The 27,023-nt window shown below is 42.2% G+C and overlaps 1 protein-coding gene across 5 annotated transcripts; it reads right to left on the bottom strand.

Moving 5' to 3' along the window:
• Positions 1-842: 842 nt before the first annotated feature.
• On the bottom strand, positions 843-25,858 carry Taf1a (TATA-box binding protein associated factor, RNA polymerase I subunit A). Of its 5 annotated transcripts, none has more exons than XM_021657813.2 (12): positions 25,685-25,858; positions 24,057-24,233; positions 19,854-20,023; positions 17,691-17,804; positions 15,599-15,797; positions 10,759-10,889; positions 9,216-9,374; positions 7,680-7,746; positions 6,954-7,077; positions 4,991-5,145; positions 2,251-2,355; positions 843-1,523 (listed from the first exon to the last, which is right to left on the bottom strand). In XM_021657813.2, exons 2-12 carry the CDS (start codon positions 24,175-24,177, stop codon positions 1,483-1,485), a joined length of 1,386 nt encoding a protein of 461 aa, XP_021513488.1. In that variant the 5' UTR covers positions 24,178-24,233; positions 25,685-25,858; the 3' UTR covers positions 843-1,482. The 5 variants fall into 5 exon arrangements, with proteins under 5 accessions (XP_021513488.1, XP_021513491.1, XP_021513487.1 ...); XM_021657816.2 differs by having other exon boundaries at positions 24,057-24,189; positions 25,685-25,833; XM_021657812.2 differs by lacking the exon at positions 25,685-25,858 and adding an exon at positions 25,489-25,643 and having other exon boundaries at positions 24,057-24,189.
• Between the last annotated feature and the right edge of the window lie 1,165 nt (positions 25,859-27,023).

Raw genomic sequence — 27,023 nt, 5'->3', positions numbered from 1 at the left:
CTACTAAAAGCCTGGGAGAGAGAATAGACCAAGTGTGCTTGAGCCACTGGCCTCAAGGCTGTAAATCATCTCTTCTTATCCTAGCTACCAGCGTGGTGCACCACACAGGGCTGAGAGACAACAGAGGTCGGGTCTGCATGGCACCTTAGAACCACTTGATACTGTTAGGGACTGACCATGGAGAGGGACTTTATCTCTGAGGGCGACTTCACCTTGGTCAGGTGTATCACAGAAATATGACAGTATGAAGAAATAGGAGGTTCAAAGTGCCTACCAAACCTGGCCAGTGTCATTATCCATAGACCGGGCTGTAGGTTCAGCAGACCCAAGATAATTTCCACCAATGTTAGACCACAGTGCTCTAACTGAGCTTGTGATCAGGAAGTTCTAGGAAAGAAAAACTAGACATGGTAGCATACATATGACAGCTGCGGCAGAGGACCATGAGTGTAAGGGCCAGTCATGTCTACACAGGCAGCCCTTGCTTAAACAAAGCAAAGTTCTAGAAAAGTAAAGCTTTGTACAGAAGCTAAGAACCACAGCTACTCAGCAACCCTTCATGCTCCCAGACAACACCAAGACACAGAAACCCAACTTAGGATTCCACAGCAGGTACCCTGCTGTTCCGAGCCTGGGCTCTTGAGGTTTGTCTGGTGGTTATTCCTATGGTGCTGCTCTTACACAGAACCCCCACATGGTCCAACCACCCAGTCTCAGTAAATCTGGTCCTTTTAAACCTGGTTTACAGTGGTGCTATAGAACATCCACCTGTCTCCTTTTGTCTGTTAGTAAGTTATTTGTTAACAGACTCCCCCAAGTATAAAAAACTACTGAAAAAGAAATTAATGACGAAGCATAACTTGTCCAACTTTATTGTACATTATTTAAAACTGGTAGGGCTGCAAGCCAGTAGAGAAATGTGTGGTTTGCCACCTGAACACTAGTGAGGCTTCCTGGAACCCAAGTACTAGTCCCTTCAACAATAACTGCACAAGAGCCAAGGTCATTCTGAAGAAGCACTCAGCAGCATACTACAGGGCCAGCTAACGTTTCCAGAACATGTCACTGGCTTCTGGCCCGCCTGCCCCACTGGGCTTACTTTGTACCTGTGGAACATTATTTCACTAGAAGATTCCACTGTTGTCCTCTCATTTCCAAGAGAGAAACAGAGGGAACATCTGGTGACATGGCATATCCTTGAACACCACGCCGCTTCAGGTTAGGCCAGAGCCTCTTCCACCACCACGTCAGTCCTCCAGAGTCAGTGTGGTCTCTCTCTGGAGTCCCTTGGTTCCACCTGCTCTGCTTTAAACAACAGAGAAAGGAGGCGTGCTCTTCCTGGAGTCTCTACAGCTCCTCAACAGAGCTCTTCACAGGTGTTTTCCTTCATCCCGGGTCAGTTAGAATCTGACGGTATGTGCACTCACAGCAGCGGCTGAAGTTAATACACAACAGCCACGGGCAGGTAACCAGCAGAAGTAACTATGCTACAGCCGTGCTCCCCATTGAACAAACACTTTTGTCTGTTAAAAAAAAAAAAAACAACTCTCATTTAGTCAGTCCTCAGCCTTCTGGCTAAAATCAAGTGTAAAAATCATCCTTTAAAACATCTGTGTAATGTTATAAAAATATATAGATAGATACATTTACAAACAGCAAAGACAGTGAGATTATTTGCCAGCTATAACTGACAGGAAAATGAAATATAGAAAATTACAAAATAAACAGCTGGGGAAATAGCTCACTGAGCCAGAGTTTGAACCGCAGCACCCACATGAAGAATGACGAGGAGATCCAGTGGACAGGTCACCTGCCACTCTGATGAGCAGAGCTCAGGCCCTGAGACTCACATGGCGGAAGGTGAGAGCCAACTCCTACAAGCTGCCCTCTGCTTGTGCCAAGTCCACGTGCGCATGTGCAGACACGCGCGCACACACACAAACCATGAATGAATGAATACATTAAAAACAAAAATCTGGGCATAGCAGCCCACAATTATAATCCCAGAGCTAAGAAGACTCCCTGGGGGACGCTGCCAGCCAGCCCAATAGGTGCGCTCCAGGCCTCTGAGAGACCTGTCTCAAAGCAAGGCTGCTGAGGAATGACACAGCTGCCTTAGCCTCCACATGCTCATGTACCCATGTGCATACACAATTATAATAATTTAAACGACCTTCTTATAATAGCAAACAAAAAACACATTCAATAACCACTGAGCCACTAAATAACTTAAAAGTTAGGTGCAAACACCTGGATTTACAATACTGTATTTTTTCACAGACTTCTTCATCCGCTTAATTTTCTTCTTCAAGGTTTCATGATCTTGTTTTAAAACATACCGAAAATATCTACAACCTAAAAAAAGGAGACAAAATAAGAAAGAGTCTTAATATTTATCGAACTAAGTATACTTCTACATTTTAAAAATTTTCTTCAGTCCTAGGACACGCATAATCATGAAAGTAGATTCATTTGTGTCACATGTAACAATGGGGCTCAGGCAACCTGTAAAAGCTTCACCAAGGAAAGCAAGTTCTACCTGCAAAGGCATGTCTCACCCATGATTAAAGCATACACCTCAACTCCTTTCCCACCCTTTCTCCTAAGCTGCAGCCATGCTGAAGTGGACATTATATATGCTCATTTGCTAAATAAGACTTCCAGAAGCGACTTCGCCCTAATGCAACTTCCCTCTCAATGCCAGCTTCTGAATCAGTTACAGTCACACCTATCACAGCAGACAGTTCTCTGTAGGAAACAGTGATGTGGAAGATTAGAATAAACATATTATAGATTAGAAATGATCAAACATGGTCCCTTCTAGCCTTCTGGAAAGCAGTGGATGGAAAGCACAGTCTGAACAAGGTACCTAGTGGTCTTGAGAAGGTCTACCTGTTCTTCAGTTCTACGACCCTTGTAAAGTGTTTCAGAGACGTCAACTTCTAAAGAAAAACATAAGCTTAATATGAATGTCTGCTGTTCTGGTGACTGATCCTAAGGTCTTGAACACACCGGGTGTCTGTCACTGACTATAAGCCCATACCTTTTACTTCTGATCTCAAGGACTCATGTATTTTTATTTATGTATGTTCCTGTGTGTACGTGCACACCACTTATTTGTGGGTGCTTGTAGAGCTCAGAGGAGTGTGAAGTTCAGGCAGTTGTCCACTGCCCAATGTGCGTGCTGAGAACTGACTGTGGGTCCTTTATAAGCATTGTTGTAACCACTGAGCCATCTCTCCAGTCCCTGCCACCAGCCCTTTCTGGGTCCCACTGAGTTACCTACTCAGGATGGCCTTAAATTTACTGTGTAACACAGGAAAACTTTAAACCTGCAATTCTCCTGTCTCAACTTCTCAAGTAACTGGAATTACTGGCCTATACTTCCAGGCCTAGCTGTGATTATATTAAAACAATTAAAAAAATAAATAAAATAATAAAACAATAAAAATCATAAGAAAAAATAATTTTATTATATCCTCCACTCACATAAACCGATCTTCCCTAAGAAAATGCTAGGTTACACATCATAACTACAGAATCCAGTCTACCATCCTTGAGGACTACATGCTAGAAGATGATATTCTGTTGGTGGAGGCTTAGTGTCACTAAAATAATCTGTGGTGTTTCTTTTGAGACAGGATCTAGTTGTGCTGTTCAGGCTTGCATATAATTTTTGAGCTCAAATGATCCTGTCACCACAGCCTCCTGAGGATGTGGAAGACAACACCTCATACCACTCTATAGTAGAAACGAAATACAGGCAGTTTCTGCTTTTACCAAACAGAAAATTGGAGGGAATTTCTTCTTATCCTACTGTCCACAACTAGATGAACCTGAAAAGATTTAACACTGGAGGACAACTGGGATGCAAACTGAGGAAAGGTCCCTCAAAAATGAAAGATACTTGCCTTGCTTTTCATACAGCTGTCAACTCCATTCTAAGATAAAGCAGAGCCAACCAAGACTGAAAATGTGAGGATGAAATGATGGTGGCCAAAGCAAAAAGTGAGCTGAGCTCACTACCAGAACCCCAACAGAAGGAAAGTGCCCATTCTCAAGCAGAACCGTGCCTCACACTTCTATAGCACTAAGAATGTCATCGCCCTCCAGATGTTCACTTGGCATTTACAACCCTGTTAGCAAAGGAGGTAGGAGCCGTGTTCACGATGTGCATTTCACACAAGGCCAACAGTTAACTGCTTGACTTAACTGACAAGAGGACTGGAAACTGTCACTCTTTTCAGACTCTGCTGCCCTGAACTGGCGGTCCTGTGCTCAGTGATGAGGAAGCAGGTGTCACAGGAGTCACAGGTGAGCCCATTTCTGTTCATCACCAGGGTTTCAGAAACGGCACTTTGTTCTCATTCATCCCCCTTTTCCTAATCTTGGTAACTATATGAAACACACACTGACTCTCCTTCCAGGAGCCATGCCCTCTTAGCGCAGCAGAGGGTGCCGGCCTTGGATCTCACTACACAGTAACACAGGGGAACCCAAGCACTCACTGAGGCACTCCCTTTTTATTTCGGTACATACTCTGTACAGTTTTACTGTAGCGTGCTCCACTGCTCATGTGTCAGTGGCACAAGAGTGAGCATTTTACTGGCCAAAATATCCCATAAGACGACCACTTTCCTCTCTGTTAAAAGGTGATAGGAGAAAATGCTCCTTCCCCACAGGACAGGTGAGCGAATATAACATGGAGCTGATGATGGAACACTGAGGTCAGTTGACCTTTGCATAGCAAGGTCTGCACTGTGTCTCTGATGCCCAAAGTCAAGCTGGGCATGGAAGCCAAGCACACAGTTCATAGGATTCCTCATAAGCCTGGATCAGGACCCTGATCAGGGCTCACACTCCCATTCCAGTCACTTCTTAAACACCTAAAACCCCAGGTATCACAAAGACGAGATGAACCAAGGCCCACCTCCTAGCGTCAGAACCAGGCAAAACTCCATCCAAATAAACAGAAAACACAACCACAAACCTTTCCCTAAAAGGATTCCAGCTACAAACGCTTTCTCACAAGCCAAATCAGCATCTGCCTTCCAATCACTCTTTGCCCAAAAGAAGCTGAAGTGAAAGGCTGGCCACCAGCTTCTCCTAGATTGCCACTCTTTTTCAACCCACACAGGATGGCCTCTGGAAAGAAACAAAGAAAAGGGAATGTCAGTGAAGCGACACACCATGATGAGAATCAGAATGTGAACAGTATATAAGGATGACGCACAAGTTTCCGAGCTAACTTCTGCGCACGGCCACAGCAGCAGCATGGACGCAAGCCTGTGCTCACTCTTTTTGGTGTCCACGTCCCATTCCCATTTCATAGCCAATGCATTACCCCAGAGCGTTCAACAGTATGGACGCTGAATTAAAATCCTGGATTGAAATCAACAGCATGGACACTGAATTAAAACCCGGGATAGAAATCTGAGATACTCCATCTCTAATTATATGATCCTGAGCAAGTTGCTAACCTTTCTGAGCCTCCATTTCTTTGAGAGGAAATGGCTATTTCCTGGCATTTTTATTAGGAGCAAACTAGCAAAGCTCCTTTGTAGAATGTCTGCTACAGAGTAACTGTTGGCTATTACTATAATTACTTAAAAAGTACTTTACAATCTTAGATAAAATTATATGTTACCCAAATTACTATGCCAAGTCAGATGCCATTATTATACAAACATACAAGCATATGAGCTTGATGAGCCAAGTGAACTAACTGTTCTCTAACAACTTGAGTAAACATATACTTAATGCCTGTGGCAGCCCGGGGTAGAAAGTCTAGATTCAACATGTGAACAGTACATTTTGTGGCCTTCAGGAACCCTATGGTCTGGAGATTTTAGGCCCTTCAGATCTGTAAAGTGACTGTGCTGCCGTGGCGCACTGCCAGTGTGGATGCGCTCTTCACAGACTCCATATGCTCAAGTGTGGGGACCCTGCAGAAGGCACTGGGGCTGGGACATGAGGAGCTGAGTCACAAACTAAGAGCCCCAGACAGCAGCTGTCCCTTCCACGGAGGGAAAACACAGCAAGAGGGCACCAGGAACCAGGAAACTGGGCTTCACCTTGGACTTCTAACTACCAGAGCTTTTTTTTTTAAAAAAGAAAAAAAATGCCTTAAGATTTCTCTGTAAACACCATCCAGCTACAGCACTCTTCTACCTTCAGGACTGTTAGAACATTGTCCAAGAATGGAATCATACAAGGGGAATTCTGAGTGTTTCTGAGAAAACACCAAGAAAACAAGACAATAGTCTTATGACCGAAGTTTCTTCAAAAACAAGGAACTGTTCTTGGAATGAGTTTTCGTGCCCCTCACAGGAGTAGATCAGGAGTGCATCTAAGGAAAACATGTTTTGCCACTTGTGCGTTGTCCTCGCAACTGCACGCTTTACCCAGGTGGTTCTCCTTCACCCTCAGAGCATAAACTGTCCGATGCTCTGAATAAAGTTGGCTATTGCTGGCACTTCAGTCTGCCTTATCTTCAGGCCCCATCTCCCAGGTTCATGTGGCTAGCCAGAGCAGTAAGCAGAGGATAAAGTCAGCTCTAAAGCATGAAGAAGTATTCTCAAACACAGGATTTCCTTGCCAGCCAAAAAGGATAGGACACTGAAGTAAAGTGACTCTCTGAGGCCTCTCTTCACACAGAATCCAGGTGAGCAGAGCTACGGCTTTCCTCTATGCAGAAAGTAGTGCTGACAATGTACACAGGCGCAGTGTCATGCACTTGAAGTGTCCATTTTGCTACATGAAATACATGCACAGAACCTCTGTGTGTTAGGCTTAGGTTTTCTGTACTTCCTAGCTTCTGGTACTCAGAAAAAAGAACTGAAGATCCTTGACAGGAAATTCAAAAACATTACATAAAAAACTTTGAAAGCAACAGCTAAAATGTGAGAGTATTACTTAAAATGAACCAGTAATAAACACCGTTTCTCACTTACTCCATTAATGTCTGCTTCAGATACTTTGCCAAGTATTTCCAGGCAGTTATGTTCTTAGTGCATCCAGAAAAATCCAGGACTTCAAACAGCACAGCCAAGCCCAGTTTCCGGTGTTCTTCTGTCTCTGCAACGGTCACAACAGTTCAAGCTTACAGAAGGTACTAGAGAAGAGCACAGAGCCAAGAAGACCGATCAAGTGAATGAAGCTCTGTGATCTGCAAACCTTCTTAAAATAATTCATTAAGTTCACTGCCCTGTGAGGAGCTGAAGGTAAGGACACAAGGCGGCAAGCCTCTTCTGGAGGTTATCCCCTCTACTTAAAAATGCCCTATTTGGCATTTTTTGGTATTTATAGGTTGAGACCTATAGACTTTTCAGCAACTGGCTGAAGCAAGGTGACTTCCTGCTAAGACACATGTTCTCTACTGAACTGAAGCCCTCGAGGGACTATCAAGAGGCAAATCATACACACAACATGCGTCTGTCCTCCTGTTTCCTAAGGCTCCGTATAGGACCAGACAGCAAGCATTTAGCTTTGTGAGCTGTGTCCTGAATCTCCATCACAGCTACAGGCATAAAGCAACAGCAACCACCAGGACTGCAAGAGGGGATGGAGTGCAAGGGAATTTAGCTTGTGAAAAGAGGCGATGATTTGGCCCATGGGTCACAGATGACTGACCCTTCATCTAGTCTATATGCAAAAAGGAATATAAAACACAGTTTTACCTGATTTTCTAAGCAATGTATGGAATTCTAACATTAGTGTATGGGATGGCACAATCTTATGTAGAATCTGAAAGAGAAAAGTCTTGTAATTTATACACTATAAAGACATTTCTCAAATTCTAGCTTACTTCCATGTAAAATTCTTACAGGCTAATATGCTCTCAGCAAATGAATAAGAACTTAAGAGGTACTCTGCATGTATCCAGCTTTAATCTGAACACAGGAAGGTATCCTCTGAAACGTTATGTTAGAAAAGAAAATTCCAGGAGATGGTCCAGAGGGAAAGTGCTCACTACGAAAGCATGAGGACTAGGGTTCAGATCCTCAGCAGCACATAGAAAGGCAGGTGTAGCAGCAAGTACCTGCAGTCCCAGCTTGGGGAGAGACAGGAGGAAAGAAGAAATGACGAAGCCAGAATAGTGGCCCAGGCTCATAATCCCAGCACTCAGGAGGCAGAGAAAGGGCAGGCAAAAGTGCAAGCCCAGCCCAGGCTGCAAAACAAGTGTGAGGCCAGCCTCTCTGCTACATGACAGCCTGTCTCAAGAGAGCACAGAGAACTCACATAGGAAAAAAAAAAAAAAAAAAAAAAAACACAGAGCAGTTATATAAAATAAAAACTCTAAAGGGCAAAGAGCAATTTTAGCGAATACACTCAAAGCACACTAAAAAGCATGGAAGTTCTCTAACAGTTCTTTTGTAAAATGAGGAGACACTTAAAAGATTTTGTTTTTTTTAAGAATACAAGGAACTATTTTATAACTATGGAACAAATCTGAAGTAAAATACTCTCTCATTTTGAAACATACATTGAAAATGAATTTGAGCCAGCAAGAGGACTCACTGGATAAAGGTGCTTGCTGCCAAACTGGCAACCTGAGTGTGATCTCTCGGGATCCCCAGGCAGAAAGATACCAGCCCCCACACTTGTCCCCTGACCTCTCCAAATGCATGGTAACACTTGGACACACAGACAAAATGAACTAAATTTTTAAATGAATTCATCCTGTTTTCTAGGATACTTTCATTTTATATCCAACAGAACAAAAAGTAAATTTTGCCAATTTCTCTTAGAAGTTTTATAAAGGGTCAAGGAAGAAAAGTCAGAAATAAATACTGACACCAATAACAGAAGCTATTAAAATTTGGTTCCTACACTCATACTTTTTTTCATGATTTATCTATGTATATCTCAACTCAATAAAAATATTTTTTTTTTAACTGAAATACATGTACTGTTACGGCAGACAAGAACATTTGCCGGTCAGCATGTTTTCATGAAGCTGAACTCAGTCGTGTAATTATCACTGAGATCAAATAACAGAACATCCCAGAGTCCAGAACCTTCTGCTGAGTTTTAGGAAGCTCTCAAGGGCTGGCTGGCTGCTTTTGTTGCCTTTATGCCACTCCTCCTCCTCTTCCTGCACTCCAACCACACATAGACACACACACACACAAACACACACAAACACACACACACCGGTCTTCCCGGCAAGCGCGGACACAGACCTTCTACTCAAATACTGGGAACTTGCATACCGTAAGAACACTTATCAGCTTCGTTCTGGGTGCCTTCTGTCTCTTGAGAAATTCGTATAAGTAGACATGGGCATTGGGGTTTGATGGGAACTTTTCATCATATGCATAATTGGTGAGTATCTCTCGGGCTCCATCTTGATCACCATAGAACTCTAACATCTGTATTAAAAAAAAAAGCATTAACTTACATTAATTCTGAAGAATAACTCCATAAAAGAAGATACAAGCTTACTGCTGAGAACAGCAGCATAAGTAAATAATTTTAACTATCGGAAGAGTGACCAGCACTGCACAGGGGACAACAGCAACACTAACTTTGCTTTTCCACCATTCCTACAACTTCTTCAAAACACCATCAAAAGTCTACATGTGCTATCATTTTTTTTCCCTCGAATTTGTTCCTGGAAAATGTAGAACCTCAACAAAAGAACTGTTCCAAGTTCTTTCCAAGGCCCCAGTGCAGAGAACAGCAGTAACCAAGAGTATGATCAACTCTGTCAGCGCCCTTATAACTTCCACCCTAAGGATCGTATGAGAATTACAGCTCCTAGCTCTGAAGAGGTTCACAGATGAACTAGATTATCTTCTGACAAGATGGGCACTTCAGCACTCAGTTCTCACGAAGTGGCACCCCAGCCCTCAGTCCTTCTGCAGCAACTAGGAGATACCAGGATAGCTTTATAAACTGTTTAAAAGCCATTGTTTTCCTCACCCTGGACACTGTGATTTAGGTTGTTCTTACCCACTTCCCCTCTACATGCCACAATGTCTCTAGCAATTATCCTGCTTTTTATTTACATTCAACAATAAAAACACAGACTTGCCATTCACAGTTGCACTGCTAAGCATTTTATAGGTATCTTGCCATGACAGGTATATTAGTTACCTTTCTCATCACTGCCACCAAAAACGTAACCAAGGCAAGTAAAAGAGAAAAGCACTTAGCTAGACAATGGTGGTGCACACATTTAATCACAGCACAAAGGAGTCAGTGGTGGGTGGGATCTCTGAAGAGTTCAGAGGATTAGAATCCATCAGAACAGAAGACATGGATACAACTTAGCCCATAAAAGCACATAGCATGCACCTGTCACGTCACCTGATACTGACCAGGAAGAGGCTAAGAGCCAGAGTCTCCTCAGTGACCCACTTCCTCCAGCTAGGCCTACCACATAAAGGTTCTACAGTCTCACAAAGCAAGCCACCATGCATTCAACAGGAATCTTCGTGGAACATTTCACATTAGCTATGCAGGGGTAAAAACAAGACTAACCTACATAGTATATTAATAAACAGGATTATTTAGACCGAAAAAGAGAAAAACCTAAACATTTTCTGTTTCCTTCTGAGTAAATAACAAAAATCAAACTAATATAATCTTATATTTTGTTTCTTGAGGCAGAGCTGCGCCATGAATGCAGCCCAGGCTGGTGACTTCACTACACACCTCAAGCTGGCCTCAAACTCGAAGCGATGCTGTTGCGGGCTTCTCAGTGCTGAGACAACTGTATCACCACCCTGGCCATGAAAAGTGACTACTTACCTCCACGTAACTCTTCACAAAAGGATCCCAAACCCCAGGAGTTTTAATCAGTGTAAAAATATTTGCAGAGGTCTTACAGCTCTGGCTGAGCATGTTTCGGGTTTTTGCAGTATAAGCATAATCATCCTCATCTGTTCAAAAATAAGAGATCCAGAAATTCATTTTAGAGAACACATGAGCAGTGGATCGCTGGTAAGCTCTAACAAGTATGAAGAGAACTGCTGTCTCTGGCGAAATGCCAAACCCCTCAACAGGGTATTGACCCACTTAGTCTAGCTGCCTACAAAGAGCAATTACACATCACACCCAAGGCTGGCTTAGCAGCTGACTGCCAATTATGCATGAAGACCCACCCTCTAAGCCAAATCAGCAGTCACTTCAACAGACAGAAAAAGACTTGTTAAAGATCAGTAATGTTTTTGTTTGAGACAGGGTTTGTTTGTGTAGCCCTGGCTGTCCTGGACTCACTTTGTAGACCAGGCTGGAATCAAACACACAGAGATCCGCTTGCCTCTTTCTCCCAAGTGCTGGGATTAATGATGTGTGCCACCATGCCTGACTCAATAACTCTGTGATTTAAAAAACAAAACAAAACAAAACAAAAAAACCCCCATCAATCTAGGAATAGAAGGACTCACTCAATCTGATTTTTTTTTTTTACTACTTTTTAAATTTTAATTTAAAAATAGCTAGCAAGCTTGATTAAACCTGAGAAAATGACAAGGCAGCCTCTCTCACTACTTCTTTTTGCTACCCTAGGTTTTCATCAGAGCAGTAAGAAGCAGGAAAATGTGATGATTCCTATACTGGAAACAAAAACAAAAAACCCTATAAAGTCTTAAGAGCTAAGGAGCTGGAGATGGCTCAGTGGCTAAGAGCACCGAGTGCTCTTCCAGGGGACCGGTGTTTGATTCCCGGCACATGTTGCTCACAACCATATACAAATCCAGTTCCAGGGGACACGATGCCATCTTCTGGCCTCTGCAAGCACCAGGCATGCATGTGGTACAAAGACATATATGCAAGCACTCCATGTAAAATTTAATTTTTAAAAACCTTGTAAGTATTAACAAATAATTCATTAAGACTGCAGGTTACAAAACTAATAATCAAAAAACTCAGTATATGATGCAACACGGTGGAGCACAGCTTAAATCCCAGCACGTGGGGGCGGGCAGGCAGATCTCTGTGAGTTCCCAGCCTGGTCTACCTGGCGAATTCCAGGACAGCCAAGGCCACAGAGGCCCCGTCTCTAAACACAGCGGACAGCTCCTGAGGGATGACAGTCAAGCTTAACTGGCCTCTGGTCTCCACATTCCCAGGCTCCCGATGTTTATGCACACCTGCACAAAAGTGCACACTCATATGCACACTCAAAGAGCAACAAAAGTAATACTTAGGTATACATTTATAAAGATATGAAAAGTTACACTCTGAAAATACTGTTAAAAATTTCCACTATAAAGTCATCTCATGTTTGTAGAGTAGAAAACCACTACTATTAAGTTCATCTAAAGTCCTAAAATTCCTATCAAAACCCCAACAAGTGTTTGAATAAGCTGACAAGCGGATGTAAATGATTTCACAGCTAATGACAGCACAGGGGCTGAGTAAAGTCTAAACAATGTTAAAAAGAGCAAACAAAGTTGGAGAATGCACGCCATCATTTCCAAACTGATTACAATGTAGAGGAATCAATCAAGGCTATGTAATAGAGACATGAGTAACACACAGAGACCACCCACAAGAGAATTCAGAGTCCCTAAATAAGCCTTCATGATTATGAGCAACTGACTTTTAGTACAGGTGACAGGACAAACTTAATAGAGGAATAGTTTTCAGTAAGTACAATCAAACAACTGGACAGCAACACGCAAAACAATAGAGTGGATTGTTACCCCTCTCATATCACATACAAAAAGTAACTCCAAATGGATAAAACATCTAAATATAAGGGCTAAAACAGTCAGACTCATGGTGGACATCTTTGTATATCTGAAGTCTACAACCATGTCTTCGATGGAACAAATGTCAAAAGAAAAACACAGGTATATTAGGCCTCATAAAAGCCAAAGACAGCTGTGTTTTCAGTGAAAAGACAATTCACAATAGCAAAATAGTTACAATCAATATATTATTTTGCACGCACATATATCCCATGTATCTTTTAAGTAGAAGAGGCATACTCTATCACTATGACTGTTTCCAGAGACAGGCTTGTGTGCACTTTTTTGTAAAACTTGGGAAAGGTTAATTTCAAAGAAGCACTATATAACTATATATATTATATATATCTCATTCAAACTATAACCTAAGTGATTATCAATTACAGAAAGAGTATTATAAATACTATACAGTAAGATTTTCACTATTCTAAAATTGAATAAACTAGAAATATTTAATAACATATATGTCTTAACACTGATGTTGAAAACATGTGAGGCCCCCAAAAAAGCACAGTATGAAGACAAATATAAACAATTCAGATACATGCAAAGCTAAGCTGCATCCTTTACAGCTGTGTATATAGAGAAGAATATAAATAACGTCAGAGGAATTGTCTTAGGGTTGTATTGCTGAGATGAAACACCAGGACCAAAACAAGCTGGGGAGGAAAGAGTTTATTTGGTTTACACTTCCTCAACACTGTTCATCACTGAAGGAAATCAGGACAGGAACTCAAAAAAGGGTAGGACCCTGGAGGTGAGGCAGAAGCCATGGAGAGGTGCTGCTTACTGGCTTGCTCTGCCTGTTTCTTTGGAACCCAGAACCACCTGCCCAGAGGTGGATCAATCCATGATGGGCTGAGACCTCCCCCATCAATCACTAATTAAGGAAATGCCCTATAGGCTTGCCCTCAGCCCACTCTTAAGGAAGCTTTTTTTCCCCCCAATTAAGGCACTCTAACGTGTGTCAAGTTGACATAAAACTAGCCAGCACAGAAGTGGTTACAAGATAGGTACAGAATAGAGGAAGTATTAAGACGACACACGTGCATACCTCACAGGTTAAGGTGAGAGCAATGACCAGCTCCTTAACCTGTGTAGTGGTTACAGAGAAGGAATTATAATTTATTCATTCTATACTGTATGTGCTGAATTTCATAAAAGGTTTGAAGAAAAGTTAGTCTTTCAAAAGTAATAACTAAAAAAAGCACAAAATGATACTTTAAAGCAAAAAGCGCATTGATATCCTTTTCCCAGTGGCCAGGTAAGTATTAGTCTGTACTTAGAAATGAGACCAGAAAACCAGATTAATGATCTGGTTTTTGTTTTTGTAAAAAAAAACAAAAACAAAAACCAGATCCTAGCGTTAGATGTGAAGGAGGAGGATGCCAGTAACCAAGCTCACTAACCCGACAGACGCACACACAGCTGCGGCAGGTGCAGGTCCTCAGGCCACATCCTCGGGAGGCTGGTAGAGAAGCTAGCGGTTTCATCTCTCTGAATAGCAGTTTGTTTTTTTCCCTTTTCAGACAGGGTCTCCCTACATAGTTCTGGCTGGCCTCAAACTCAAGAGCTCCTCGCCTCCAGGGAACTGGGATTAAAGGTGTGCTCTACCTACGTCCATCTTATCTGTGGTTACCTTTGATAAAATTAAAGTAGCAATAACTCTAAAATAGTCATCACTCAAACCACCTACTATTTGGGCAGGAATGGTTTTGGGTTTTTTCTTCATTAAAGACACTTGAGTTAAAGATCTTCTGAAAGCTCCACCCATTTCTCCACCCACAATCTTACTACAGAATAACCATCAACTTCATGCAAAAAAGTGTATGAAGTTGCCAGGTGTCGTAGCCCACACCTGTAATCCCAGCACTCAGGAGGCACTGGCAGGTGAGTTTGAGGCCAGCCTGGTCTACAAAGAGAGTCCAGGACAGCCAGAGCTACACAGAGAAACCCTGTCTTGAATAAAAAAGTACAAAGTACCTATCCACAGGAGTGGTAAACACCACTGCCCAAATAGTTATCATATAACTTTCTTGAGTTCTAGTACCCACCACATGTAAGAAAAAGAATAAACAGCAACTTTAAACTCACCTAGTCAGTTCATACTAGTAAGCTTTTTTTTGTTGTTAGCCTGCTTAATTTTTTTGAGACAGGATCTTGTAAGACCGCCTGACCTCAAACTCAAGAAATCCTCAGCCTCCCAAGAGCATGTCTCATTTCTACGATACCTGGATGAGGTCAGGGGTCTATGTGATCCACACTGCCCAGCCATCCCTTCACCATAAGAGGCTGAGGCTCATAGCCAAACTTTGGGCAGAGTACAGGGAATTTTATGAAAGAAGGGAGAGATAGAAAGACTTGGCGGGAAAGGAGCTCCAAAAGGATAACAACAGAGCCAAAAAAACAAAAAAACAAAAAAAAAACAAAAAACAAAACAAAAAAAAACCTGGGCCCTAGGTGCCTTGAAGAAACTGATACCCTAACCAAGGACCATGCATGGAGAGGACCTAAAACCCCTGCTCAGATGTAGCCCATAGAATCAGTCTCCATGTGGATTCCCTAGTAAGGGGAACAGGGACTATCTCTAACATGAACTCAGTGGCAGGCTCTCTGATCACCTCCCCCTGGGGGAGAGGGGGTGCAGTCTTACCAGGCCAGAGCAGGCCAATGTAGCCAGTCCTGATGAGACCTGATAGGCTAGGGTCAGAGAGAAGAGGAGGAGGACTTCCCCTATCAGTGGAATAGGGGAGGAACAGAAGAGAAGAGGAAGGGAGGGAAGGATTGGGAGGAGATGAGGGAGGGAGCCGCACCTATGATACAAAGTGTAAATTGTAATAAATAATTAATAAAAAAAATAAAAAAAAGAAAGAAAGCTGACGGTGCTGACTCACCAAGCTCTGACAACTCCATCTTCTTTCTGGACCAAGAATAGTGCTGTAAGAGCCCTTTGTAGGCCTGCACAAGGTTGATTAACACTTCCTGAGAAGCCGACTTTTCACCATACCTCCATGTTTCCGCATCACTTAGATTTCTGTTTGCATCCTCCAGCATTCCATGATGTAAAAGATACAATGCATGTTGTAAGGAGATCTGCAGCAATAAAAACAACCCTGTCGCTGAAGTCAGAAAACTCAGGAAAGATGTAACATGCTGGCCTAGTCCTGAAACTGCATTAGAACCTTCATATAAAACTGAAAGCTCAGCTGGTGGTGGTGCACACCTTTAATCCCAGTACTCAGGAGGCAGAGGCAGGCAGATCAATGAGTTTAAGGCTACCCTGGTCTACAGAGTGAGCTCCAGGACAACCAAGGTTACACAGTGAAACCCTGTCTCAAAACAAAACAAAAAGGTGAAAGCTCAGACAGTGGTATAGTTCATACTCTGTCGTGCACATTTTTCAATCAACAAAGAAAGACATGGGAAACAACTAACACCATGTAATTGAGAGTAAAATTACATATACAGAATATAGCGCAACACAGTGAGAAAACTGGGCACAAAGGCCACGTTGCAAGCCTGAACTAGTCAGGAGCTCCATGCTTCACCTACTGCCTTCACAAGAGTCTGCTCACGATTAAATGGCAGTCTTTTCATACACCTAATGTCTGCTTGGTCTACAGTAGACAGCAGTCTTGACAGACTTCATCCATGTCCAACACACTCAAACACAACCTGCCAAGAGGTGTTAAGGAAAAAGTATCCCTAGAAACAAAAGCAAAGATAACCAAAGAGCTGAGTACGGTGGCACTCATCTAGAATCCCGGCACCACGAAGGATGAGGTAGGACGGTGAGTTCAAAAGTAGCCTGGGCTACATAGGAAGGGTCTGTCTCAAAAAGTGGGGAGGGGATTCTAGAAAGATGATCCAGTGGATAAACTATGCTGAGAATGCATGAGGGCCAGAGTCTGGATCCCCAGAGCCCACTGCACAAGTCTGGTGCACATGGGGTGGACAGGAACCCAAAGCAAACTCAATAGCCACATTAACCAGCCAGAACCAATCAGCTCTGAGGCAGCAAAAAACCTGCCTCAAGAGGTAAGGTGAAAGGTGATCAAGAAAGACTAAGGTCAACCTCAGACCTCCAGACTTAACACAAACACAGACAGATAGACCACACACACACAACAGAAGGCTGAACAAATAAAAACAAAACCAAGAGCAAAGACTGCAAATTTTAGGCTTTGCAGGCCATATGGTTTCTGTCCATTTACTCAACTTGTGGCCAAGTTCTTGTACAGCTTTATGGTCTTAAAAAAAATTAACAATCAAATGTTTATAAAATTACTAAAGAATAGTGCTCTTAGCCGGGCGTGGTGGTACATGCCTTTCATCCCAGCACTCAGGGAGGCAAAGGCAGGTGGATCATTGTGATTTCAAGGCTAGCCTGGTGTACAGCCAAAGCTACACAGAGAAACCCTATCTCAAAAAAGGGAAGGGAAAAAAAAAAAAAAAGAACAGTGCTCTATTACTTAGAAGTCTTTACAGAGAAGGGGCTATAATATTGTGCAATGTTCTCAGTCCCTTCTGCAAAAAACTTTATTAAAAACACAGAAAAATACCTATTATTAAAAGACAAATTCGGAGAGAAAGTTTTATCTAAACATCAGGAACATTCCAACGTTTGAATACGTTCAAGTTCCTAACTTGCTCTACAGTTTGTTGTTTGTTTGTTTTCCAAAAATGCCAGCTCAGCTCAAGTAATTTTAGCAACCCTGTGAGAGTCTGGCCTGTGTACAGCGTGAAGTGCAGCCTCATCGCTGAAAGACTGCACTTGACAGCCAGAGCCAGATGACAGAGTTCCAATCAGTGCCCATGGAAGGTGGCTGGAAATGAGGGCGTGAGCAGTCCTCACACGGCGGTGTCCTCTAGCCTCTTCTTACCCAAAGATCAGATCTATCTTCCATGACTTTCTGTCTCAGCATTGAGACAAGCAGTCAAGCACACACACATTGGAAATATAAATTTACAAGTCTAGAGTCTCACCTTTAAATAATTTAAGACGCCAATATTTTTCATCCGGTCAGCAAAGCTATTAAAAGTCTCCACATTGCTTTTCGGGTGATAAAATAGAATTTCACTTCCAAGCTTCCAAATGATCTATCAAAGCAAAAATACCAAAATAATAAATCCTCACCTTGTCCAGTTTCTTCCTACAAGATTTTGTTTATCCTGATTGTAACACTTAAAATCAACTTCCCCTTCTACTCCGTAGAGACCAGCACTGCGGTACCTTACCGTGCTTCCCCTAGCAAGCCAGCACTCTAAAGCAGGGGATCCTCATCACCTCTCAAAATGCCAGTGTGCTGGTGTCGATTCTGTTGTTTTGGTAAAAGAGCAACTTTTAGAGGAAGAGTGTACTTAGGTTTTCAGTTCCTGAGGGTTACTCCATGAGGACAGAAGCAAGGAGCTCACACCTTAAATGGCAAGCATGAACCAGGGAGCACGCTAGAAATGGTGGGAGGCTTTAAACTCTGCAAGCCTGCCTCTAGGGACAAAGGGACTTCTTTCAGTTAGGCTGTACCTCTAACCTCCCAAACAGTGCCACCAAAGGGAACCAGTGTTCAAATGCTATAACCTATGGGGCATTCTCATTCCAACCATTACACCAGGTAAGAATAATAGTGCCATTATTAAATTAGTAGTCTTTAAAAGGTGCCATGAACACGCATATTAAATATGAACTTAAAAATTAGTATAAAATGGGCAAGTCAGAAAACAGTCCTACACTTCTGGCTCCCTGGGACCATCTGTCTCATCTCCATGCAGAAACAGACACGCCACATTCCCTGAAATTTCATCCACACTAAGTATGTGTGCTGTTCTTTTACCATGTCAACCTAAGAACATTTTGCTAGAAATGAAAACTTTAATACACTGTTATTCTTAGACCACATTTGCTGACAGGGCTTGGGCTCTGCTTCTCTCAAGGGAGCAAATGACTATTTCTCTATTAGCTTAAAGTAGATTAATAATCAGGTAAAGAGAGAAAGAGAAAAAGAGAGAAAAAGAAAGGAGAAAAGAAAGAAAAAGAACAGAAAGGAAAGGAAAGGAAAGCAAAGAAAAAAGGAAAGGAAAGGAAAGCAAAGCAAAGCAAAAGCTGCCTCTGTCTCCCCTTGGCGGGCTATCAGTGTGCACGTGCACACCTGGCTTTTACACAACAGGTCTTCAGGAGTGCTGGTCAAAAAGTAGGGGTGGGTATGAGAGTGAAGTCACCCAAAGGGACCTTGAAGGAGGACAATGGCTGAAGAAAGACCCTTCCCAGCAAAAAAAAAAATTATAGTGAAGGAATATGCCTGGTCCATGGAAAGCAAGGGCAGTGAGGCTAGTGAGGAGAACCCAGATCGGAGAGATGAGGTCAGAGACAGATCAAGACGAGAAGATGCACAACCTGAAGGAAGTCCACAGCAATCAGAGGACTATGATTCACTGCTGCTCTAATGAAATGTTTTCAGTGGGGGAGGAACATGATCAGTGTTTTAAGAAGCTCCGTCTGCATCAATTAGCCAGAAGAGAATTGCAAATCCTAACACGAGGAGATTTCCACTTCATGACCTGAAGTATTAAAACAAAACAAAATAAAACAAAACAAAACAAACAAACAAAAAAAAAAAAAAAAAAAAAAACAGGCATGGTGGCTTGTGCCTCCCAGCCTCATGAGGTTTAAACAGAGGAGTCTGTCTGTATACCTGAGTCTGAGGCCAGAATGGTATTCAGATTGACTGTCTCAAGACAGAGATAATAATGCCAATAAGAATGTGGAGAAACTAGAACATTAAACACTGCTGGTAGAAATATAAAATGGCAAAGCCACTTTGGTAAGAAATTTTGTAGAACCTTAGGAGATTAAAAATACTGCTATCACATAAGCTACAATCCAATTCCTCAGTATATACCAAAGAGAAATTAAAGCAAGCACCACACAAAAGCACATACATGGACGTCCAGGAAAACCACTGTTGAACGGAAGCGTAAGAAGTGGTAGTCCATTCAATGGACACTGACAAAAAAAGGAATAGGGTAAGTCAGGCATGGTGGTGTGCCTATCATCCTAGTACTCAGGAAGCTGAGGCAGGAGGATGGATTGAAAGGGTGGAGCTGGAAGTGAAATAGCCAGCAAGAGGCTGGGCCTCAAGCAGACTCCAGTACCTCCGGGGCAGCCCGTCTCTTGTAGGTGTCTGAGTCTTCCAGGGTCTGTAGGTAACTGTGCATGTACTCTGCAGCTTGCTGCCACTGGTGCTTCAGCAGGGCTTCTTGGATAAAGCTCAAACAAGCACTGGTTGTCTGAGCAAAATCCTTCTTCCTCTTCCCCCCAGTCACTGTGTCAACGACAAGAATGTCTCCAATTCAGTATTCAGTAAACACAAGTCTCAACAAAGGCGGCGGGGACTGCTGACCTAGGCTACCCAGGTATCAAACCCACTAGCTAAAACAAACCCTGCCGCATAGTCTCCCCAGCCCATGATGAACTGCTGACAGGTAGCCCTGGGCGGGTCTAATGCGAATAGCCAAGGCTGATACATATTCAGGCTTTCTACACTCTTGAAATTATCTTGCCTAGAAACCCAAAGGAGAATTCAAAGACCAAGCTGGACATGAGGGCACATGACTGCAATCTGAGCACTATGGAGGCTGGCAGACTGTGAGTCCAATGGCAGCCTGGACTATATAAGGCAAGTCTGTCTCAGAAACAAATAATTAAAACATCCTAAATATTAGATGTCCTTGTGCTATCAGGCTTCCTAAATCTTTTAAATCTGATCTTAAATAACTTGGATGAAACCTTTCAAAGGAACAGGCCCAAATATTTAAGGGAGAAGTCACCAATGCAATCCTAGGGAAAGATGGTTGTTATTACCTACAAATGTTCAGAAATTTCCATGTGAATTTTTTTTTTTTCCTTTTTAAAGGATGAAGTTTCCAGTAATCCAGTGATAGGAAATGCATAAAGATTAAAGCAGTTGTAAGCATTAGCACCTGTTAGGTCTAAAGTACCAACAATCTCCATGTTAAGAGTACTTGGACTTAGGGTATATTATAAATGAGCGAGGTTACACTGATAGCCCCATCTCCCTTCTAACGGATCCTGTTTAGTCAGCAGTCTTTTTCTGTTTTGTTTCTGGTTCCCTGGGACTCACAGAGCCCAGGCTGACCTCAAGCTCACTACGTAGCCAAGAATGACCTTGGACTCTTTCTGCCTTGTCTCACAAATGCTGGGATTACAGATGTGAACCACCATCCCTGCTCTGAGCTCTAGTCTTCCAGCTTATTTAAGCAAGTGTACAAGACCAACAGGTACCATGAAAAGGTACTTTTAACACATCTGTTGGCCGGTGCTGTAGAGATGGCTCAGAGGTTAAGACCATGTGCTGCTCTTAAAGAGGAACTGAGTTCCTAGCACCCATACCAGGCACCTCACAGTCACCAGTAACTCCAGATCAGGGAATCTGACACCTTCTTCTGGCCTCTGCGGACACCACATACATGGCACACACACATACATAAATATTCATACACATAAAAAACAAAACAAATTTAACATTATAAAATAAAAATTTTTAAATTTAAAGTCAGGGCAGAGGCTATAGCTCAGTGGCAGTAAAGGCTATGTGCGAGGCTCTGGATCTGATCCCCAGGAATGCTCAAAACAAAAAGGGTACACAATCAATGTGCCTATACGCTGCTTCCTAAAAAAGATCTTCAAGGCCTTACAGACAAATGTACATAATTCCTGCAGGCAAAAGATGGGGCTGGCAAATCAATGACCCTAACATTGCCCTTTGCAAGTTAGATGATTTTAGATGATTTCCAAATCTGCCTTTAAAACTGCAGACCCTGTTGGGTTTTGTTGTTGTTTCTGGAACTCAGAGATCTGCTGGCCTCTGCCTCCCGAGAGGTAGGTTTAAAAGCGTGTGCCACCATACCTGGCTTCGGCATTGGTAACATTGAATAAGCTCATTATGGAACTTCAGATATACTGCTTAAACTCCTCATGTGACTCACTACACCACCAAATTAGTTAGACACTAAAACAGACATATCAGAACCAATATTAGATCTTCCCTCCAGGGAAATACAAACAGAACAGTCAAACCGCGTGGTGCACACCCCTAGCTCCATCATGGCTGGCAACCTGAGCCTGGGGCGCGCCTGGGTTACAGCAAGACTCTGCCCAAAAATCAAGTGCGCTTTCCAGAGGAAAGGAGTAAATACATAACAACTATCATGGATTTATAAAGTAACTGAGGAAAAAGTGATGCCCTTATCTATTTTGTTGAGATAAAATACAAATTAAAATTTACTCAAATAGTTAAGTCCCAATCTCTCAACAAAGCTTTTGTTATTTTGGTCAACTGTATACAACCACCAATAGTTACAATCACGTCTCAGCCCAAAAGAAACTTTCTTACAATGTATGAGACATAAGAGTATTTATGTAATGATATATACTTACTGCAAAAAAGCAGTATTCTAAAACTTCTATCTGGTCAAGTGTGGTGGTACATGCCTTTCTTTGATCTTAGTACCCAGGAGGCAGAGGCAGGTGGAGCTCTGATTTCAAGGCCAGCCTGGTCTACAAAGCAAGTTCCAAGACAGTCAGGACTACACAGAGAAACTTGCCTTGAGAAACCAAATAAATAAATAAATATCCTTCTATCCATTAAAAGCTTTTTTTATTCATCTTTTGAAAATTGGCAACAGAATATATTACATTTCTATATGATTTAGATTCCACCAGATCTATGTTAAAAGTAACATAATTTCATTCTTAAAATCCAACATGTGGTGAAAATATTATCATTTCCAACTGTTAAATTAGAAAACAATTTTTATAACACCTTAAAACTGCCAAGACAGTTTAATGAGTACTGCAAGAAAGCACCAATTACAAATTTCATAGGGGACATGTAAGTAAAAGGATGCTAAAGACCCCAGCCCCAGAGGCTGGCCATGGTAGCGCATGTCCATCACTCCAGCCATCAGAAGACAAAAAGCAGGGCTGCAGCAGATCTGAGGCCAGCTGGGTCTGTGTAGCAAGTTCCATACAGGCTACTCAAGGCCAAACAGCAAGACCCTGTCCTGAGGGGGGCTGGGAGGGGAAAGAAAGCTGCTGCAGAACAGACAAGGTACTTCCTCAGCCTTACTGCTCCCGTGACCCAAAACTAGCAGTACTGGATTATCTGAAATCAAATTAGAAATGGAGGCTACTGGGCCTCAGCTGGCTCTCTGAAGCAGACACTGCACTTAACAAGAACTACACAAGCTGCCCAGATCATCAACAATCACAGGCCACTAGCCTAGAAAATTGCCAAAATATCTGCTCAAAGAGCCTTTATTTTCCTAATGGAAGACTGCTCTCAGGCCAAGCTCCATCTACCTCCTTATGGTTAAAGGTATAAGATCTGAGATCAAACAGACCTGATTTGCTTCTTTATATCATTATTTAAGAGGTTAATTTCTTTGCAATTTAGTGTCCTCATATAAAAATGTCCATGCACACATTTACTGAGGATTAACTTACTGGGAATATAAAATTAAATTAATCTTTGTTTTAAAATGGGAGCTAAATTCTAGGAGCCACAAAAAGCATCCAGAGCAGTAAGAAAAGTGCAAGTGTAAGTGTATGTAAAGTTCTATCTGACACATGGCAGCATACTGATTGCTGCTTCTTTACAGTCTCACAGAAGTTAACCCATTAAAAACCTTGTCTGCATCTACATTATGTTAAAAAATGAAAATAAATGCTTTTAAAATCTATTATATCATTAATTCTATAAGGAATTAGTTCCATTCAAGTCAACAAAATTTTCTTACCACTTCCTATGTATGTGCTCCTCAATGAGAGAGCATATTTTCTTCATCTGTAAGTCTCCAATATGTTGCCAATTCAAGATATAAGTGCTCGGTAAAAAGAACTAAAAACCTAAAAATAAATATATATCTACCATAATACAGACTATATATTAAGTGCAAAAAAAAAAAAAAACTTTAAAAAAGTTTATTATAATTTCATTTTTGTCCACAGCTGTAAGGAAGAAAAGGAAAAATCTCCCATCTAATCATAAAAAGATAGTCAAGCATCATGGTTCACACATGGAGGTGAGGCAAGAGAGCAACCATAAGTTCGAACCCAGCCTGAGCAGCATGTGAGTTCAAGGCAAGCCAGGGGTAACTAGCAAGACCCTGTCTCAACAACAAGAAAAATATAAAAAAATAAAATAAAATCAATAATAAAACAAAATGAAAAAAGGAATAAGAAGAACAAACTAGCTTGGTTATTCATTTATGTCTGTGTTTAATCTTAGCACTTCCTGGCATTAAAGTGAAAGGCTTCAATGCTGGGTCACTTACCTACAGCTTCTATATGCTTCGGAAGCCACGGGAGCTGCATTCCTTTATCAGACAATGCAGAAGTTTCTCTCTTCCGGTCTGCCACGGCAAGCTCTGACAATTCTTCACTGAAATCGCTCATATCTTTTCCAAGCTGAGAGCATCGGTTAGTTTCAGTACATGCTAATCCACAGGAAACTGCATTGTACAGAAAAGTAGCCATCTTTCCATCTAATAAGTATCACGTGAGCAACCAAATGCATTGTATCTGTCAGTTCTTTTAAAGTAAAAGTTGACTCTGTCAGCAACAGCCAAAAACACTAAACTTTTTTTTAAAAAAGAAAAGTGGGGACTGGACAGATGGCTCAGCAGTTAAGAGCACTTGCTCTTCTAAAGGACTTGGCTGGTTCAGTCCCCAGCACCCACATGGCTGTTCATAGCCTTCTGGAACACCAACTCCACAGCATCCAACAACCTTCTCAAGAGGCCTATATGCAATGCATATATATGGGGCAAACACTCATACACAGAAGATAAAATAAAAATTATTTTTAAAATTCATAAAAAGACTACTATATAGCTATGTACCGAGTACATACACATACAACACACCCTTAATTGCAAAGTAAAAAAACTGAGGCTACAGAAACTGAAAAATACAGAGCAACACGATATAACAACAACAATAGCCATAGTATTGCTTAACTACATGACCCAGCCCATAAATTACCTAACTTAATCACGGCAGAAACCTTACTTCCTTCCACGGTAGGTCCGAAAAACTGTGGTACTTAGACAAATTATGTAACGCGACCAAAAGACATGAAGACAGGAGTCTAGGGAAATCAGGATACACAGACTAGCTGATATGACAAAAAAGGCTGGGAGGCGGGCTGGGGGCCACGGCAAATAAATGACTCCACAGAAGCAGCCCTATACCACCGAGCTTGGATTTAATTGTCAAAATGCTCAGAGCCTCTGTTCTATGCATCTATCAAGTACTGAAGCTTCTGGTACTATGACTTAAATTTTCCACCAAATTCCCCTCCTTTCTGCAATCCTACAGCATCACCCTAGATCGGGACATCCTCAGACTTGTCCAGATTAATGCATTGGCTTTGCCTTTTGTTTTGTTTTGTTTTCTGCAATGCTGGAGACCGAACCCGAAGACTGCCGACAAAGGTTTGTTTGTTTGTTTTTTAAATACTTTGTTTATTGTTATGAGGAAACCACTACGAAAGAGTGGAGGTCAGAGGACAGCTTAATGTGTCCTTCCACCGTGTGGATCCCAATGATCGAACTCACTCGGCTTTACTGTAATCGCCAATTACTTGCTAAACCATCAACCAAGAGTCGGCCAGCCTCAAATTTCGCTTCTCCGCTTTAAATCCAGATTAAACCCTTTAAAATTCAGCCTCAAATGCTCGGCGAAAAAGTCTGAAATTGGACACACCTGAATTTCAGGTCGACCCACCATCGTACGGTAAGGAGATCTAAAGCAAACCCTTCCCTCGCCCTCAAAGACTCAAACTGGCGGAGGTTGCAAGGAGAACCAAATTTCGCAGTCCCTGAAACTCGCGGTCCCAGAACCCAGGATCACAGGAAGTCAAGAGGAAATACCAGAAGGAAAAAGTAGAAGGCTCACACACCTCTTCCGGGTCCACAGGCGGCGCAGGTCGCAGAGGCCTGGCGAGTGGCTAAGTCACACTCCACGGTTCGCAGCTTTCCACGCTGGGAACCCCACAGAAGGCTGTCTCCGGAAGCACAGTTAGAGAGCGCTTCCTGTGAGCTTGCGCAGAACCAACCTGGCGAGCGCTTGGGTAGGGCGCATGCTTCGCTCCGCCCCTATCTCGTGCTGGCCTGTGGGAACACCACAGAGCCTCTGAAGAGGCTTCCGAACGTAAACCGGAAGTGTATGTTGACTTCCGCCTCTCCATTAGTTTGCCCCGATTTACTGTTAGTCTGTGCCATTACGAAATTGGAAGATGTATTCCATCACAAAATCGAGTGTAGCGAGAGGGCGCAGGCCGATTCTTATACTGCTTTGACAATTGTTTTTATTACAACTGTTAGCATCCAATTTAAGTGACTTGCTCTCTCACAGTTTGAACAAGAATCTATTTTTTCCTTATCAACGTGATTGTTCTAGGGATCGACCTGGAGAACAGTTTCATGAGGGACATTGACATCCATAAGGAATTGTTAAGCCGTGTGAAAAGAGGGAGTTTAAGAAAGATGACCTGGAAAAAAAAAAAAAAAAAAAAGAAAGATGACCTGGAAAATGGCCAGAGATGTGTGGAAAAATACAATTTGAAGAACTGATCGGTTAAATGGACAGAGTATCACCAGAGATGTGAACAAGCATTAATGAGTAAGAGCTAAAGGGAGGCAACTGTAAAGTTATTGGAAGAAAATTAAGTGTTCATAGTGAAGGCTGCATAAATGATGGCATGGACTCCATCAAAACTGGATTTACTGCCCAAGGATAGAATCTGAGTATCATCGAAATTAAAGGATCTATAAAAAGAGTTTGTACAAAGGGGTTTTTAATGCTATGGATATTTCATTCTATGTTTTCTATATAAATAATATGCAGTAGACATAGACATACCAGAAAAGTTCTTTATACTGTTCCTTGTGTCATTGGTCCTTGCCCTTAAAGCCGATTTTTGTTGCTGGTTTGGTTTGATTTGGTGGTTTGTGTTAGTTTGGTTTGATTTGGTTAAGTTTGGTTTGCATTGGTTGTTTGGTTTGGTTTTCAAGACAGAATATCAATATAGCCTTAGGTGTCCTGGAACTCACTTTGTTGACTAGGCTAACCTGGAGCTGAGAGATCCACCTGCCTCAGTCTCTGCCTCCCAAGTGCTGAGAATAAAGATGTGTGCCACCATGCCTGCCCTTTGAAGCTGTACTCTTAACTACAGACAAAGCTAAACTTGGGGGAAAGACTGCTCTAAAGGCATAACTTCAATTACCCTCCTCCCCTTA

The sequence above is a fragment of the Meriones unguiculatus genome, chromosome 11 (assembly GCF_030254825.1).
Source record: "Meriones unguiculatus strain TT.TT164.6M chromosome 11, Bangor_MerUng_6.1, whole genome shotgun sequence".
NCBI lineage: Eukaryota > Metazoa > Chordata > Mammalia > Rodentia > Muridae > Meriones > Meriones unguiculatus.
The sequence above is the reverse complement of the archived record's forward strand: the minus strand, read 5'-3'. Positions and strand labels throughout refer to the sequence as shown.

Excerpts from the sequence above, each read along its gene's own strand:
- Taf1a (XM_021657812.2), bottom strand. The coding sequence starts at position 25,512 with ATGGTGGGTCGACCTGAAATTCAG. Across the intron at positions 15,798-17,690 it reads GCGTCTTAAATTATTTAAAG|ATCTCCTTACAACATGCATT; the intron begins GTGAGACTCTAG and ends TTATTGCTGCAG. Across the intron at positions 7,747-9,215 it reads AGCTGATAAGTGTTCTTACG|ATTCTACATAAGATTGTGCC; the intron begins GTATGCAAGTTC and ends TTTCTCTTTCAG.